At 37.2% G+C, this 19,198-nt stretch overlaps 1 protein-coding gene and 1 long non-coding RNA gene across 10 annotated transcripts in view; one reads left to right on the forward strand and one right to left on the reverse strand.

Moving 5' to 3' along the window:
* Positions 1 to 8,203: 8,203 nt before the first annotated feature.
* The window catches only part of LOC148216419 (uncharacterized), an 81,306-nt gene continuing 70,311 nt past the window's right edge, over positions 8,204 to 19,198 (reverse strand). For both annotated transcript variants that reach the window (XR_015795373.1, XR_015795374.1), the window contains 2 exons: positions 13,923 to 14,073; positions 8,204 to 10,970 (listed from right to left, as the gene is read on the reverse strand). This is a non-coding gene — a long non-coding RNA (uncharacterized LOC148216419). The remainder of the gene's footprint in view (positions 10,971 to 13,922; positions 14,074 to 19,198) is intronic.
* The window catches only part of LOC112542233 (uncharacterized), a 377,107-nt gene continuing 370,651 nt past the window's right edge, over positions 12,743 to 19,198 (forward strand). For 7 of the 8 annotated variants that reach the window (XR_015795364.1, XR_015795361.1, XR_015795362.1 and 4 more), the window contains exon 1: positions 12,743 to 13,173. Coding sequence is in view for 2 of the 8 variants with exons in the window: in XM_088136461.1 (XP_087992587.1) it covers positions 13,090 to 13,173 (84 nt within the window). In the remaining 6 variants the exon portion in view is untranslated. The remainder of the gene's footprint in view (positions 13,174 to 19,198) is intronic. The other variant, XR_015795360.1, reaches the window with a different exon arrangement.

Here is a 19,198-nt window from a genome sequence, read left to right on the forward strand (position 1 = left end):
ACTATTTTTGAAATAAGTTAAAGTTGGTAGACCACAAGGGGTCTCTCTTGCTTTAATTTTCCTACCAACTTTTCAGTGACTATCATAGGGCTGGATACAATATAATTTTCTATGGAAGGATTCAAGATACTACACAGGGAAGGGAAAGGGGACGGGGGAAAGGAAGAGAATATTTATTAGGAAATACAATAGTGAAAATGAAAGGGTAGGTCATTTTAACACAGCAAGAAGTGCAGCCTGATCATTTGAAAGAGGATCTCATTTACTCTGGCAAACACAATGTATTTAATGTCAGCTTGCCATGAAGCTTTTGTCTACACACTAGAATGAAAGCTCCTGTGACATGCATTAAACCATCTTCACATGCACATTCATACACCCTGTTACATCTCTCTATTCATTCATTAATTGCATCATCAGATAAAATGCTACTGCTGTTATTGAAATGGAATCACGGAAATATGTTCTCTGCATGCTTACCTCAGCAAGATTTGTTTTACCTGCTCTAAAGCTAACTGCACATCTTTTTCAGATGAATGCAATGCACATTATTTGACTAGTTTTAGCCATGACTTTACATTCAAAGAGGGGCAAGACTTTACATTACCTGAACATGATGATGTAATCACACCTTTTCTGCTGTGGTGCCCGTGTTGTGACCATAAGGCAATCTGGCAATTTCTGGAGAGAGAGAGAGAGAGAGACAGACAGACAGACAGACAGACAGACAGACAATGTCTGTGAAACTAAGAGAGCAGAGAAAGATGTGACAGCAATTCATAAGTTTGTGATGGCTGAATGTTATATTCCAATGAATGATGATAATGGAGGAACCATAGATGAGTACTGGGAAAAATTGTGCAACATTGTAAATTAATGTGATGCAGGGAATAATATTGTTTCATGACATGAATGGATGGATGGGAACAAGAAGAGAGAGGGTTTTTTTGGAAATCCAAAAAGCAAAGAGAGATGAGGCTAGGAAGTGCTGCTTTCTGTAGTAACACTAGCTCTCTAAAGAGTTTCTCTGTGGACGTCAAGTTCAGCCCCGCCCTGATCGCATGCAGGAAGGATTGATTGATTGATTGATTATATAGCTATTCAACTCACAAACTGTGACTCTGGATGGCTAACATAGGATTAAAGCACACACAAAAAGGGCAAATAATAAACCTGAAAATCTCAAGGCACAAACCATAAGCATAATCTCAAGGCATAAACCAGCACAAACGAATGCCAAGAGGCAACATGTTCCATGTCCCAACATGGCACACATCAGTGAATACTTAATTTTTCTAATGGAACACATTAGAAATGGACTAACCAACAATGCAAACCATTTCACCACCAAATCTCAAATGAATCAGCTTAATGTTGTTTTATTGCAAATGCAACATTCTTCTTGTGCAAAGCAGTCCTATTCATATATATTCAAAAAGAAGCATCATTATGTTCATCAGGATTTATTGGTAAGTATATTCTATTATGGTCTTAACTGGGGAAATTGAGGGGAAGGGGAATGAGAGTCCCTCTAGAGAGCGAAATGGGCAGCTGCTGCTTTTCTGGTGTAAAATAAGATTTCTGAGTACATAATAGTCACCTACTACCAATGCAAGGTTGAAAACCCTGCCTGCCACTTATGTATTTATTTATTTCTTATAACCTCTGTGCCGCTTCAGTCAAGCCAGCTCTAATTCATTTGCAATGGCCATAGAAATGAAAACATTTTCTGCCTAATGCAACCTAATAGTTTCCCTAAAGAAACAAGCTGCTGTTACAAATATTTTAAAGATGCCTCAGGCAAGTATTTCAGCATAAGAAGGGGGAAAACCCTAAGTCTGTACATGCATGTTTTTAATTGTCTCAATACATACATTCTGGGAAATAAAATAAAACCTTACTTAGCCTAGTACAAACACACATTATCTGTGGCCACAGGAACTTAGGTATCCAATTTGTTGGAAAATAAAGGCCTTATGGGAGGCAGCTGTGGCCCCGGTAAAAAAAGAGATGAGCATGGAGATAACTTGTACCGGAAAAAATGTCTTGAACCTAATGAGTTTGGTGGAGCTCAGTCAGTCATTTTGATTAGCACACACTCTGAGACACAAAAAAGAAGTTGTTAGAGTGTTGAGCTTACATACTTGTCTTGTTTTCCCCTTTTCACTCCCCTTTCCCTTTCTCCTTCTTCTCAAGGGGATGCTACTTTGACTTCGGAGCAAGAGACAGTAACGAAAGATGCATTCCAAAACTTTACAGCAGCCTTCACTCAATGTGTGGACCTCAACTTCCACTGTGTTGTCTGGGAATTATCAGAGCTGAATTCTAACATAACTGGGGAGAATCAGGTTAAATGTTGCCTTGCATTCTCCATTAAGCTTCCTGGAGTAATTCTTAGGCAGGCTACTCCTTAAGTCTGTACCTTAATCTTGGTGATTTTTCCTATCTATAATATGAAAATAAGCTATTGTTTATGTTCAGAGACTTGTGGATAGGAAAACATAGTGCCTTATAAAACAGCTTTCAAAATTTGCATGTTTCCTAAGACTAAATATAGCCTGATATGATTTTTTTAAAAAAATACAGGTTTCATTTATAAGGAAAAGAGTAGTTTAAAGTATAATATTTTCCCTTTTTAATGCTGCATTTCTTTTTCTTAATTTATTATTTATTACTACAACTTATATGCCATTTCATGTTTGGGACCTCTGAGCAGTTCACAGTATTAATAAGTCTACAAAACAAAATTGAACTAATAAAATTATAATCGATCAACCCAATACAGCCTCGTTCAGAGGTATCATGATCTTACTCATCCTCAAATGCCCTTTCTGAAGAACTACAGTAGAATTATTGTCACATATGTTGTAGTTCAGCTAGAGGGTTCTTGGAAATGGGTTGCGTGAGGTTAATGACAAATAGAGGTACATACTTAAAGCCATAAGTACCAATTTTGTCCCTTAACACACTTTAAAAGCCTACTTCCAGCAAGAACAATCTCTAGGTTTAAGACATCAGAATCACCCTTTAAGATCACCAACCTCCCAAAATTCAATAAGGGGTCAAACATTTTGTTTCCAAACTACCCATGGATGATGTAGAGCCTCTGAATATATAACTTAGTTATTATTATTATTTAAAATGGAATTCTTATAAATAAATAAATAGACAGACAGACAGACAGACAGACATTTTCTCCAGGAGCTCAAGTTGGCTTATATAGGGATCTCCCAAAGTGGCTCTCCAGCTCACATTGTTCCTTTTGCATCATTGCAAAATGAATAGAAATCCTTGCTTCCATTTTTAATGAACCACTGTTAATCATTTTTACTGAATTTGGAGATAAAAGCCTAAGTATAATTTAGTGGAATAAGAAAACTCTGATTTATAAATGTCACTCACCAGAAGTACACACCATATACCCCAAGAGAGCATGTGCCACCAAAGGCTTAGATTCCATTCCTATAGGCCTTCCAAACAGTCTTAACAAATTATAAAGACAATATTAAATATATTAAAGGTAATTTATGTATTTTATTTTATTTTGTTTTATGATATTGATTCGTATTTTGGTAATATCTACTTTTTCTTGAGCTTGTCCTTTCTTTTTTTTGGAATGTGTCTTCCAGCATAACAGTCAAAGATAAATTGGCCTTCAGTCCAAGCAATATCACTTACTCTTACATGAGTGTATAGATGCTTCTGCTTCACAATGTGCTGGGCAGTTCTATGCATGCCTTCTCTGAAGCGACCACAGCTGTGTTTAGTGTGCTTACCTCCAGATAAGCATCTGGAGGTTTTATCTTAAAATGTTACAAATATGACTAGTATGATCATGACAGAATTAAGATCTGAACAGGATGAGCTTGTTCAGAAACATGTGGTTTGCTATTTAGTACATTACTTTATGCAAAATATCCACTTTTGGCTTCTAGATGATATGGTCATTGAGTTTTAGGATCATTGAAATATAGTAAATGAAGGGTAAAATGGAAGAATTGTTGTATGATATTGCAAATAACGGCCAAGCAAAGGTCTTACAGATTACGCCACTTGGGAACAGCAAAGAATGTGACATTAAGAAATAAAACAGTAACAGAAATATAACATTGTAAATACCCCTCCCCAAAGATTCTGTAGGAAGGTGATAAGAAGAACTGAAAGGGCAGTAAATGAGTCTCCATAAGATAAGTGTATGTGGACAAAGTGCATACTGTGCTGTGAACACTGATATGTATGAGAGAATGAACATATAAATACCACAAGATCTTTATACTTTAAAATAATTGGAAGAGCTGAAGCAGCTGATTGCATGGCAAAGGCAGTTCAAAAACAGTCTTGAAAATGCCAAAAACGAAATTGGGAACTGTTCTCTGATCAAATAAGAACAAGGGACTGCTTGCGAAAAACTATTTTATTGCTATTATTGGTTCTTAAATTTGTTAAAAAAATAAACTTTAAAAACATTACAATGAACATTTATTTAAAAAAACCTTAGTAATTTGTAATGTTATAAACTAAATTGCAATATAACTAGATGATATTATATCGATCTTGTGTTTCTGTTATATAAAAAAATAGCTAGAGTTTTCAAAAGAAACCTAACCTATTATCCAATAAAACTAAATAATTAAAACAAAAAACTGAAAACCCCATCCTACTCCAAAAATAATAATCACCTAAATTGTGTCTCATTCTAAATATACATTACTGTATATCTTAAAATCACATTTAAATAAAGAATTAAGAAATGAAGAATATTTCTATCTATTAAAATTATAGAACTTTTTCATTTTTTCAGCAATATGATTCAATTTTTAAACAATAAATTGGACTTAGACCTTACAGAATCATATTTGATCTTGCTTCTTCTTCAGTACAAAGCTGATTCAAAGGCTGCAAACTGGCAATTTTTTTTTAATGCTAACATGTAGGGCAGAACGCAAGCATCCTTCCATAAGTTACAAGCACCTTTTTTCAGCATATCTATATATCTAAAGTACTTCATGACTGAAAGATTCCAGATTTTGGGGATATACTAAACTAAACATGAACATCTTTAACTGCCTTCAGAGAACTTGGTTCACCATAGTAACAATGTCTAACCAATAAGGAATTACAAATGTACATGCCCAAAACATATTACCAAAGTGCCTTCTTATTTATTTATTTATTTATTTATTTATTTATTAAATTTCTTACCCACCTGTCTCCCCCCCAATGGGGGTACTCTGGGCGACTCACAACAAACATTAAAAACATAAATATATATGCATACATAAAATATCAATTAAAAGCATTACTAAAAAAGGGGAAGGAGAGTCCAAGAAGATGAAAAATCTGAGGCTGAAGGCAGGAGACCTCTATGGAGCTCCTGTATGTTGCATCTCCAGCATATAAAGGATGTGAGCCTTATTTTGCTGAACCAACCATGTGTTTAAATCCCAAGAATGATGTCTAACACTCCTTCAAACCTGAAACTATTGAGCAATACAGAACAGGACAGTTCTCTATTTGTAATGTATTGTATATTGTCCAAATTATTTTTATTTATTTATTTTTAATGGAAATAATAAATTGTTGGTTTGGTTTCAAAAAAGTTTTTATTTATTTTTTTATAATAATAATGCCTCAGGAGTTTCAGAAGCCTTGAGGGAGGCCCGAAGTCCATAAGAAGTGTTTTAACTGTATGTACTACCATTCAGCTTTCTCTGTAAATTGCTTTTGTAAAATCTCAAAAGTTGAAAAGTATTATTACATAATAATTGATTAAGTCCTTAAATGTACTTTCTAGGACTTTGGCTCTATTTTGTGCTAGAATCTACAGGATGTCCTTTGTTCTGGGATAGGCCAAGGCTCTGAATCTATACCACTAATGAACCGTATGAAGGCTGAGTCTCAAAATACTACTTAATCCATGAATATTAAAAAAATGAAGTTGTTCTGCTACATCAACCAGTTAAAAACTGAGAGTCTGTGGAAAAAGAATGCCAAGCTGTGAAACTCCATAGCCTACTTTTTTCAAATTACTTGAAGGAAAATTATTGTTAATGTTCTTAGATCAAAAAGCCTACTCTTCCTCCAGGAGCTCATGCAAACTACAGAGGGATCTCATGTATTTTATTCCTACAACAAACATGTAAAGAGCCACTTTGGTCTAGTGGTGAAGGTGCTGGCCTAGACACTGGGAGACTGTGAGTTCTAGTCCTCCCTTAGGCACAAAGCCAGCTGGGTGACTTTGGGCCCAGCCTACCTCAAAGGGTGGTTGTTGTGGGAAAAATAGGAGGAGGAAGGAATATTAAGTAGGGTCACTGCACTGATTTTTTTAGTGACCAGTCAGATGCCTCTGGGGTCCTCAGGAGCAGCAGCTGGATATCCCCCTCTTGTTCCTCTGCAGCTGGCATTTAGTGATCATTTAACTAGATCATCGTAGCCAATCTGGTGCAAAAGTGTTAGATTAGGATTGGAATTATATTAAAATCCTGGAAGGTGAGTAATTTTCTTACCCTAACCTTCCTTATTGGGTTGTGAGGATAAACCATGTTGGCTACCTTCAATCTGAATAAACAAAACAAACAAAATCAGACATTAACTACAATTCATGTGATACGCTCATATGTGACTTCCCCCACATCACTAAGGTGGGAGTCACAGTCTGACGTTCTTGTCTTGGCATTTCCTTACACTTTTCCCCCACAATATGGTAAAGTAAATTGAGTTTTAGTAGGAGAATTCAAATGCACATTTTGATCTCAGTGAGTCATTTTAATTAACATTTTTTTCTAACAGGAAAGGCAAAGGCTACAAAAATACTTATTGAAACAGGAAGTGGGGTTTTCAAAGTCAAAGTGCTCCATGGGAACCCTCAGTGTAATTGAACTTCTTCATATTATTTCAGCAGTCTTGTGATTGAAAAGTAATGTCACTAATAGATTATCATAGACTCTTTACACAACATAGTTGTGATTTTTATCATGATTTTTTAAAAATGCTTAACTGTCATTAAGCATGTCTTAAATCCTGATGGTCCTACCCAGCCTATCATGTCCCATAAAATCTCCATTTTTATATGTGCGTTCTCAGTGAAAATAATGCTTTTTGTTTCTTAACTACACTCATACTATGTTCTGTCAATGAATGTCTAATATGTGGCTCAATCAAGTTTTTATGTGTCCCAGAAAATACTCTGCACTTTTGTCAGAGATGTTCATTTCAGAATTTTAAATGTTCCTACTGAAGCACCCTAGATCAGCCTTTCTCAACCTTTTGACCCCAGAGGAACCCTTGAAATATTTTTCAGGCCTTGGGGAACTCCTGCTCAAATACAGGCCAGAAGTTACAAAATTATTATATTCATTTCATGTGTAGGCCTGTATATATGTAGTAACAGTGTTCTTAAACTAAAAATGAAAAATGAAACTTACTTCTTTAATGTGAAACCTGTGCTTGTTTTTTACTGCACAAGCACTCAATTCTGGGCCAGATTTGTGTTTTGGAGATCAGTTGTGAGAAATTTTTGGTCTTTGTGGGTTGTATTTTTTTGGGTTATTTTGGGCTACTTTTAAGGGCGTGCACAGTTTTTGAGTGATATATCGAACTACCATGAATGATAACTGCAAAATATATTTCAGGGACACAGATGACGCCTGCACGCTGAGTTGGGCTGGCCGGCCTCCTCCCCTCTCCCTGAACCACCAGCACCTTGTTCCCCACATCCAGCTTCTCCTTTCCCATCCCACTTTCCCACCTCCTCCCCCAAGGACCCCTTTGCAAAACGAGAGGAGGGCTGACACCTTGCAACCTCCAACACTCCTCCCCTTAATATTTGGACTCCTCTCCTGAAATCTTGGCACCTTGATGCCAAAACTTTCACCACCACCACCACCACCACCACCACCTTTTTCCTTACCCCCGTCCTTCCCACCCAACTTTGTGGGTGGCTCCCACTGCTGCTGGTGCCCGGGCCAGCTCTACCCTGGATCTCCTGAGCCTGCCCTGAGACAGGGCCCCCTGGACAGCTGCACCTGCAGAAAGGCAGGTGCACAACAGCAAGGAGAGCCCCAGCTCATTCCCCACCTCCCTGCTTGCATGTGTGTGTGCAATCTCCCTCCTTGCCCGGGGTCCATGCGCACTCCAGTGGGCCAATCCAGTGTTGGAGGTTGGAGGGTTTTTCTTCAGTCTCTGCCTTTTTAAAATAAATTATGTTCTCCCAGAGAGCCCGTAATGACCTCTCACGGAACCCTAGTGTTCCATGGAATCCCGGTTGAGAAATCCTGCTCTAGATAATCTCCCCAAACCCTCAGGGTTTTTTGCAACATTGAAAAATTCTGCCATTAAGAACAAAAACCCAGTGATGAAGAGATGTTCTTTATATTTGAAAATATTATGATTAGGTGCATGAGAGATGAATGTTTTTCATTATGACCAGCTGCTCTTTAATTTCTCTGCATCTCTGGTCTGAAAAAGGAGGACATCAAAACAGAAAATTATCACTGACTACTTAGAATCTTAGCTCATGCTGTCAGCTCATTTTGTAAAATAAGTGCAGAGATTTCCAAATATATGAAACCTATAGTTCAAAACATATGCCTCACACAATTCTTTCCTAGGACAACATGTTCCATAGGAAAGAGTATATTTTGAACTCCTTGCTGATAGTGGTGCAAACCACATGTTTGTTGCCACATGCCCCATCTAGAGAATACATTGAAAAGGCCTATTTAGTAAGGTATATGACACTTATGCTGGGTAGTTAGAGAGCTAATGCTTATCTAAATGCTGCACACAACTAGAGTAAAACATGTCTTCAATACAAATGAATGCAAGCCATCTATTGGCATTCAGATTAATGTAAGTTTAAATACATGCCCTTGAGGTTCATGTTCTTCTTAAAAATGAAAAGCCAAGATTATTAGAATGGAATTTTATATTCATTCTTTCACATGCAGATAAAAATAGGAACAGCAATGAAACACTGTAATACCCCAGTTCTCATGCAGATTTATCAACCCCATTATACATTTCTTCATTTGCTCCTCTTTTACCTGCTGCAGGCATTTGTAGAATAACCTATTCTATTTTACCTTCTAAAATTGCACATTTGCTATAATGGACTCCTTTTCTTTAAAAATTGGTTTAACCTCACAGTGGCTCTAATAAAATTGGGATTCAGACATAGCTGTGTCTGATCTTAAAATTAAAACAAACAAACATGGAAAAAAAAAATCTAATTCTGTAAGATGTGTTTTACTTAAAGAGTCAGAGTTAATTTATTCCAGCTTCCATGGAGGCAGAATTGTCATAGAATGAAAAAGTAAGCTGTATACCACAGAGTGTTCTATTAACCTGAAACCATAGGATCACAGAAAGTTGAATATCACTGAATAAGAATGGATGTGGCTCTCCAGATTTTCAAACAGAAGCCAGTTCTGTCCTAGATATGCTGGGAATTGAATCTGGGATTTTTTGAATTCAAAGTATATGGTCTGTTTATAAATTGCAGTGTTTTTTCTCTCATAGTAGAATTAATAGAGAGTATATATCTTTAATATATGAAGATATAAAGAATGCATTATATATGTTATTATATTCAACCAGGAACACTGCAGAACTGAAATCTTGTATTTTAATTTCGGGATTAGAACACACTCCTCCATTACTGAAATCTAAATTGCAGAAGTGAACATTGCTGATTATGTAAGGTTTGCCCTGTTCGACAGAGAAACTCCCGTGACACGTGTGGTTCACAAAAGAGGTTTACTCATGCATAACGTAGCAGTCACAAGCAAAGCCAGGACTGGCTTGGTACATTTACTTTACTCCTTTATAGTTGTCTCAATCCCCCCGCGGGCCCCGTTGCTAGGTTACATATTACGAATTAGATTGCAGATTGCCCCCTGTAATCCCCCCCTTCTACTGGAATGGCAGGTTCAGCCCAGTTCTCTTGTTTCTTTGATTGTTGTTGCCTGTGGCGTGGTCGTTGCCTTCGTTGGGGCTTCTGTCGCGCGCCCAGCCGGGAGCATCCCCTCACGCTGATCTCTTCCTCTTCCTCCGCGGCTCTCTCCTTTGTCTATAGCGCCCGCGGCCCTCTGGCGTTAACACAACGCATCCGCTCCAGATTAGTGAAGTGGCGCCAGGGGGCCCATTCATTAGCTTGCGGTTTCGCATTTCCTCTTTCTGCGCTGGCGCTCGAGCGGTGAAATTGACTAAAGCGCGAAATTGACTAAAGCGCGGCTGGGCAAGTTCCTAGGCGTGCAGTGCCGGCTGAACCTGACAGATTACACAAATAAAGAACAAAAAATACAGGATCAGCTGTTCTTTTCACAATGGTATATTGAGGTTCTGAAATCACTGGATTCTATGGTAGCTTGTGTCCTTAATATGTTTTTCTTAAAACCCGAACACATTAGCTATTAAGCTCCCACTGTTTATTGAAAAAGCAAGGACCTGTAGAATAATGGAATCCTTTATTTTCCTTTTCCAATGATTGCATTAATTGCATTCTTAAGTGGAATTCCCCAGAAAGGACCTATAGCTGATAATGTCTGTTTGCTTGCAGGTTTCTGCCTTGCCGGTAAATTCATGATTCGGTAAATTCATGATTCTAGGCCCAAGGTGAGAAAAATGGTTCAGTCTGAAGCATTAACACACCTGATAGGTGAAGAGGTTCAGAGAAGCATCAGATAATTTTTACTGTTCCCTCTTTTATCTGGAAGAGCTTGCATTTTGTGGAATGGATCTAGTAACTCGGAGCTTCCCAGTATGTTCTTCTCGTTGCTCAGGACGAATGTACTCTTTGCTCCAAGCCATTCTGAAACACAGTCTTACAGCCACTGAGTCTTTTATATTAGTTCTAACAATTATAAGTATCTTTGAATTTGGGGACTTCTTATCTAGCAATTTCTTTATCCTACTCTGTGTCTTAACTCTGCGTCTCTTCTTTCCTTGATCCAATTGGTTGATGTCTTTACCTAGGGAGATACAGTAAGCATTTGTAAAAACAAATATTATTTGAATGCACAAATGTACAGTATGTACATAGAGCTTCCATCTTCAAACAGGAATGATTCCAAATCTGACTCCTTCTTTGAGGGATTTTGCACATGTCTATGCTTGAAGAACCCTTTCTCACAAATGCACACAACTTGACATTGGAAGTGACACATGGTTTCAGTGATGGGTACAGCTAGCCCATGATAACCCCTCTGTGATTCTCTGTGTATGTGAATCCTGATCTAATCAGCCAGAAGTGAACTATTTGATGATTAATGAGGCCACTTATGGTTAAGTAAACTGTTGATATGTTAAGCTTAATTGCTTTAAGAAATGAGATCCCTCTATTATTGCTTTTCAGCTTTTTAAAGTAGACATAAACCTGTCAAACTGTACAAGATGTGATCTAGACAATATCTTCCCTGATGCACCTGTCATCAGCTCAGGATCAAAGGAAAAATTAGATCCATTATAAAATTCATCATTCAAATAAGGTTTATGATAATTGTGTTTTGCATACAGATCATTAGCATATGCTGACTTCTTTGTTTCTTTGTTTCTGGTCAAATTGTCTATCTATCTGTTCTGATACTTCACTGCCAGATCAAACACTTGATCTACTGAGTTGCGTTAGCATAAAAATGACATAAAAGGCAAGGAAGCTAAAGCAGAAGAATACTTTTAAGATGCCTAGATGAGATTTTCACTGTTTCTATCTTGAAGGCAAATTCAAGAGATCTGTCAGCTGAGTTTTCGACAATGGTGGCAGATGTAAAGACCGCTGCTAGCATCTTTCAGTCGCATCAGGGATTTCTGAACACCCTCTGTTTTCAGCTACTGAACATGAAATAATAATAATAAAAAAAAATTTAAAAGGACACTCAGATCTTTTTTCAGTCATTTAGCATATGATGGACCAGATCATGAAGTGCTGAATAACTACTGAGAGGGTGGGATGAGGTGTTTTTGTGCGTGCACATGAAAAAGTCTGCATGAAAATGATTCCCCTTTTCTGATTTTTATTTTTTAATTCCAAGTGAGTTGCTCAAAACTGGCAGGACTATGCAAGGAAATGTTTGGCTGCATAAGGTATAAAGGACCCGGATAAAGTTTCAGTTTGTTAATGTGTACCTATTAGAAGAAGATACAACTGTGGACTACTATTTAAACACAATGACAAAATCCCTGGCAGAGCAAATTATAGGAATGTATTATAAGAATATAAGCATTATCTCAGTCTTTACCTGGATTTGAATGTGACCAAAAGATGGAATCCTGTTGTTAATACTATTAATGATTCAGAAACACACCAGAAGATCTGCTATAAATTCTGCTGGTCTCCATATGACAGCAATATGAAATTACACATGCCCAAATTGTACATCTTGTAGGCTGCTGCTTGTTGGTTTGTATATATTGTGTCTAGGGACTTTTACTGAACACAAACAAAAAAGTTGGCATATAAATATAATGTAAATAAATGTAATGATATATAGCTAAATCAATTGCTGGACTGTGACAACAAGAATATGCTGACTAGTATATTGGAGTTTCTGGGGTGACTGACCAAATTCAGGCAAAGGGGAGACAATTTAGGCAAAGTGATGTGCAAACAGGTTTATGTTTATGTAGATTTCTGCAGAACAATTTGATCTTCAGAAGTGATCTCAGAAAATAGTTGATATGTTCCAGAGACAAACACACACACACACACACACACACACACACACAAATAAATACCTGATGCCTATCATGGTCATGCAAAAGTAGTATTGTGGTCTGTCTCTGGAGACACCAAAGTAGCTATTGCCTGAGGGGATGGCTAAAATAGGATCATGATTTTGAGAAAAGAATATCAACAGTCTTAGGTGGGACCCAAGATGGCAAAGTGAAAGCATTTAGCTATCAGAGTGCTCTGGCAAATGTTTATTTCTACTCTATATTATCAGACTAATCCCCTTTTTAACTATTGGCCCCTGTGCGCAACTGTATACAATTAATTTCAAAACACACTGGGTGAGAACTGTTTATACAATATCGTTAAGGGGAGATTACAGCATGGGAAAGAGGAAGAAATGACAAAGACTGAATTCTGGCATGGAAATATTATTCAAACCATCCAAGCAACAAAAAATAGATGACCTCATGGAGTTCAAAAAGATGATGTCTGAATACAAAAATGTAAGTAATGACAATACCAAAGTTAGTATTATCAATAAACCAAGTACTGGGTATACTCCAGATAGATACAAGGTGTTGAATTGGGACTTACAAGTTGAAAGTGTAATGGACCAGCCCACTTACAACAGTGGGGAACCAAATTCCCTGGGCATCTTAGACATAACAGTTTCCTCTTCTGAAGCAGCTGCATGCTCGGTTGCAGCATTTACTACAAAAAAGCTGTCAGGAAGAGAGTTCTAAAAATGAGACTGCAGAACTTGTGTCTAGGCAAAGCTTACTGACGGCACAGGCTGTACCATGTTTTTGATTATCAAACAGAAGTAAAAGTGAAAGTGGACTCACTGAAAGAATCCTTTGATGTATTTACTCGGTCCCTTCACAATAAATTAACTCAATTTGCTGAAGCAGAAAGCTCTGGATCTATCATCTCTCTCTCTCTCTCTCTCTCTCTCTCTCTCCCTCTCCCTCCCTCCCTCCCTCGATACAATGACCAGCCTATCTACCTCATAGGAGACTGTAAGGGAAAATCTGGAGAATGGAGTGCTATGTAAATAGCCTTTTGCTCCTAGAGGGAAGTTGTGATATAAAATAGCGAAGACAATGAATACATTAAATATTTTTAACATTTCATCATGAACAGAGTCAGAACTCTAGAAATGGGAACAGTTTGGGCAACCAGGATGAACAGGGCACTTCTGATCTAGCCCTGAAAGCAGGTCAGGCGGATTCTGCACAGCCCTAACATTTACCTATGGCATGTTGCATCTGAACACCAGCCTACAGTTCTCTAGTGTGGAGATGAGATCTGAAGCTATTAGATGTTGGTAGTTTATCCCAGCTGAGTTTTCTGGCATCAGACAGGAAGGTAGTGGAAATGGATCTTCTGTGATTTTATTATTACTGCAAAAATAAAATAAAATAGTAAAATAAAATATTATAAGGTTTTCAAGACATCCATTTTCTATCAGAGTCTGAAGGACTCATCTCTCTTTTCTATATATTAGTTTATATGTTAATGTGTCCTTCTGTTTCTTATTGTAAGTAAATTGAATTCATTATTAATAATGTAACTGTATATGAAGAGTTGAAGTATCCTTTCCTCTTTTTTTTTTTTGTTCATTTTTCTCACAAAATAAAAACATACCTTTTAAAAAAAATCTCGCATTCTTTACAATTGATAACGCTTCCTGGGAGTCTGGTATTAGCTGAGATGTCACCCAACATATGGAAAGCTGTTTATGCTTTAGTAGTTTAATTCCAGCACCTGAAACTCAGCTCATGTAATGATGCAGTTTAGTTGCCAAATCTCTGCTTAGTTGCTCTGACCCCATCAGAGGAAGACCAGTTAAATAGATAATTAAGAAATTCCAGCTGTCACCTAATGGCTATTCCAACTCATTCTGCTAAAAACTAAATCCCCCTAAGGAACATTACTTACAATTACATTCAATCTTTTAAAAATAAACAGGTAAATGAAAAAAAAAAGTTCTCGTTAACCCAAACATTCTTTTCTGAACTCATCCATCTGAATTGTCCAGTGATGGTAATCTGAGAATAAGTTTTGATATTGGCTGAGCAGTTTATTGAACCATTTATGCTACTGAAATATAAAGTGCACTGTTCTGTGTGACTGTTTCTGAATGTTATCCTCAATTGCATCAGGAAGCACTTTTTGCTTTTAACTATTTTAATTACTATTTTATTTTACTCCTCAGCTGAAACAAAGCTGCAACTTCTGCAGTTTCCAAGCAACACATCTTTTTCAATTACAACTTAATATTGGTTTCTATCTCTGTGTTGCCAAATGCATTACCGTTTTTATGGATAGCATGCCTTTAAATAACTAAAAGAAAAAAACACACACTGTAATTGCAATGACCAAACGTGATGTATGTTGTCAGTCAAGGCCTTTCAGCAAACAATCCTAATAAAATATGTCATCTCAACTCCTCTGAAATGATGAGCTTATTTTTTTCCTGAAGAATAAATTACTTGTTTCCAGCATTCAGAGCACTGTATTGCAGCTCTGATAAGATTACTTTCTTTTATAGATATATAATTTTATTGAAAATTTTAAACACAAGAATAAGACTAATGCAAACTAAAATAGAGTGAAAAAGGAAAAAAGGAAAAGGAAAAAAAATGAAATAAAAAACTAAAAGTGCAAAAAGAAAAAGAGTAGCAGAAAAATAGAAAACAAAGAAAAAGGATATAAAGAACTGGCTTCCTATCTTCTCTACAGCAGTTATAAGTAGAATTATAAATTGACCTTTCTCTAAAGTTACATCGCGACTCTCTTCTTTCTATAATCTGTCCTATCCAAGCATCAAAACCATAAATCATACATTCTTTTTTTTACCCAAAAAGGTCATAAGGGATTTCCAGTTACCAATAAACACAAATGTTATCTTTTCTCTAATCAAACAAGTCACTTTGGCCATTTCAGCGAGTTCTGTCATCTTCACCAACCATTCCTCTGTCACAGGTACTGCCAAATACAGCTCCAATAAGATTTCTGATAAATAATAAATGTGTTTCTCCTTTACTTGCAGAAACAAGGGGCCTTACCATTATTTGCCTATAAGTGTTTAGTAGCCTACCTGTGTAAGTGCTTGCTAGCACATTTAATTTCATTTCTCACTGATACCCAGCATTCATTCAGGTGGGACAATAGCAGAGGACATGCAGAAGGCCTGGAGAATTGCTTTCAGTCCATGTTGACCAAATAAGATTGGATGGACCAAGACTCAGTAGAAGTTTTGTCCTACACTACTATGTTCTTATTGTTCTTGATATTATTCCCATGCTACTCTTTGAGCTGCATATGCACAAAGAAGAACCTAGAACATTAGTTTCTAAAAAAAGAATCCTGCTTCTTCCAGCAGAAAGGGTCCTTCATTACTATCCATATATCAACATATCAACAACCTATCCTATAATTTAGAGAAACAGGCTGAGCCATCCACATGCAGATAATCTGAGTAATGACTGGTTTACCTGCTGTTTTGCCTCTGGGATTATATCCCTTATTTCAGCTGGCTCTAGATCAGGTTTGTTCTGTGTTGATGTTGGATGCACTTATTTAATTAAGCACTGATACTGCTCATCAAAAGATAATCGGTGTGCTGAATTATATCACAAATTCAAAATACAGTCAGAATATAATGTTAAAAGGAAGGGAGAAACACACACACACACACACACACACACACACACACACACACACGACAGATTGGTCCATTTAAAATGCCTGGGTAAGCAGGAAAGTTTAATTGGAGCTAAAAGTATGGCAAAAGTATGGCAATCATATTTCTGTGGAAAATAACTACTGTACCAAAATAGAAAGGTTCTTTTTCCTCCACTGCTGATCTTAAGACAGTATTAAGAAGTATTCCTTCAGATATTTGAAAGACCTTCAAATGCAATCTATATAATTCTATGTCAAAATTTAAGGAGATGTTTGGAAGCAAACTTAACTCTACTGGCCCCATGTTTCTTTCTTGGCAATAATATCTTTTAAAAGAATCAGATAGCAATGAAATCTCCCTTTATTCTTAGGGCTAATAATTTGGAGGCAAAAGTGATTTAAAAGCATCTTAATTCGTTCTAGTTCAAACATCACACTAAGCTGCAGTGTGGTTTGTTTGGTTTTGGCTTAATGTGATATTTGTAAACCACATTTACTCTGTTGTGGGAACCCAGACCTGACACCAGAATATCAGTTAGATTGAAAAGCAAGGATATAACCAGCAACTATGTGTGATTAGATGGGAACTATATTGAGACTATACTGCCTTGTCGCTTCTTAATTGACATTGGGATTATCTTCTCTTTTGTTTTCAAAGTCTTCATTGCCCATACTGTGCTCAGAGATTGGCATTCTGAACAAGGAAGATTCTTTGGCAGCCTCCAGACTAGTTGCTCATATGAGTTGTGATCAACTTGTCAACCCTCATATCTTCAGATTGATCTATGTCTTGAGTCCTCAGCATGGATATTTTGGTAACTGTCATGATAGCACAGTGAAAAGCAAAACTCTGAGCTCCAGCATCTTACTTTCCTGCCAAGAATGCCTTTAGAACTCACTTAGGTCCTTTAGACCTTCCTAAAAAGTAAAAATGGTGAATAGGTGGCTCTAGCCAGGAGTGCTGTCTAAATCCATAACTTGACTCTAAACCTCATCTGTACTTTGGTCTTTCCTTGGCATGAAGATGGCCACCTCCCCTTTAGGAGAGCAGGGATGGATGATGTCATCTCTAGTCTGCTCCTAGCCAGCTGAGAAGAAGACCCACACCCAGGTTTCCTTGTTCAGCATCAAAAGTAGCATTTTCTCCTTCTGCTGGGGCAAGCAGAGTAGTCTGGTTTGCCTGCTGTGGTTCATATATTTATACACAAATACCTCTATTCCAGTTGGCTGATATACAGTGGTGGGCAATCCCCCCACACACACATACCCCAGTTCCAGTTCTCCTTACCCATACCTCCATACCCTTCCTTCCTTCCTTCCTTCCTTCCTTCCTTCCTTCCTTCCTTCCTTCCTTCCTTCCTTCCTTCCTTTCTCAGGTTCAACAGAGGAAAGGTGAAATGCTGGCCATTTCTTTCTTTACTTTCCCTTTCCATCCCAAGTGACAGGAAGGACTGTAAAGCCATTTTGCTTTGTTTAAAATCAGTCCTCAAAAGACATAGTTTCAGAAAGGAAAGCATTTGACAGGAAGGAAAAGGAAGCAGGAGAATCCACCAGTTGAGGACCAACTTAACCTGGCTAGCATTGTAGCCAAAGTGGATCAAGGGGCTGACATGTGGGACAGGATTTCTTGCCCACCATCCTTTCCAGCTGCTTTATGCAGGGGACACAAGCCATCTTGTCTAAGTCATCCCATTGGCTAAGGAAAAGAGAAAGATAACCTGAGATGGCAGCATTTTAGTGTGTGCAAGCTGACATACCCTACTGTTTGATTAGAAACACTGAGGTAGGGCTAAAATTCTAAAACTCTGCCTCAGACTCCTGCTTGCTGAAAAAGAAGTTGTGAAATCTTTCTCTCTAAATAATATATAAAACTTAATGGATTAATATTATCACATATTTCATATCATATTACCAAAATATGAGGTCTTTTTTTTTTTTTTTTTCAGAAGTGGTGTACCTGACTTAAAAGGCCTTGATATTGCTAGATCACAACTACCATCATCACTGACTATTGGTGATGTTGTGTAGGGATGATCAGAACTATGGTTCAGTGATACCTGCCTTTTTATAGTAATTTCAGGGAGACTGGCTTATTCACATGCTAACTGCTAGAAAGTCTTTATATTTCTAGCTGTATACATTTAATTCCTATCTGTAAGACCCAGTTTTCAGCTTTGACTTGGCTACCAATTATTCTTATCTGAGATTCCAGGAAAATATAAAGGTTAGAATGTACAGAAGCCAAGACACCCCCCCCCCCCCGAAGCCCTCTAAATTCAGTCTCCAACTCCCTGGGCAACTGATACAAATAAGAGCCATGTGCCTGCATACTGAACAATTCTTATGACATTCTCCCCAGTCTATTCTTGTTCATTACTGACAGGAGCTTATAAAGAAAATCTTTATCTTATTAGAAATAATGTCTTCAGGCCAATGCATTTTGGAATAAAATCTGATTGAGCAAGGTGAGTAAGTTAGTGATTGATCCTATAAATTCATAATTTTTATAAATACTACTTTTTTTCAGTACAACTTCCTCCCAAATTAAATGAGTTAAGAATTGCAGACATAGACTTGCTCAATATCATTATACCATTTTTCTGCACAGAGTAAGATTCTCTAGCTTATGAACAACTATGCTCATCTTCTCTTCCATCTATGAACATTTATGTTTTTTAAAATACTATATTCTCCTATATATATTTGGGTTTTATATGAACCAGTAATTTAACTTTGGATCTCTTATCTTTAGGATGGCCAAGCTGTGTGAATACACACAGATTCTTAGGAACAAACCCACCGATCTTGAAATAATGAGTAATGATATGTCAGACCATC

Source organism: Python bivittatus, unplaced genomic scaffold (assembly GCF_059951505.1).
Source record: "Python bivittatus isolate LINGU-HERP-01145 unplaced genomic scaffold, Pbiv_v1 ctg000060_np1212, whole genome shotgun sequence".
In the NCBI taxonomy this organism is placed as follows: domain Eukaryota; kingdom Metazoa; phylum Chordata; class Lepidosauria; order Squamata; family Pythonidae; genus Python; species Python bivittatus.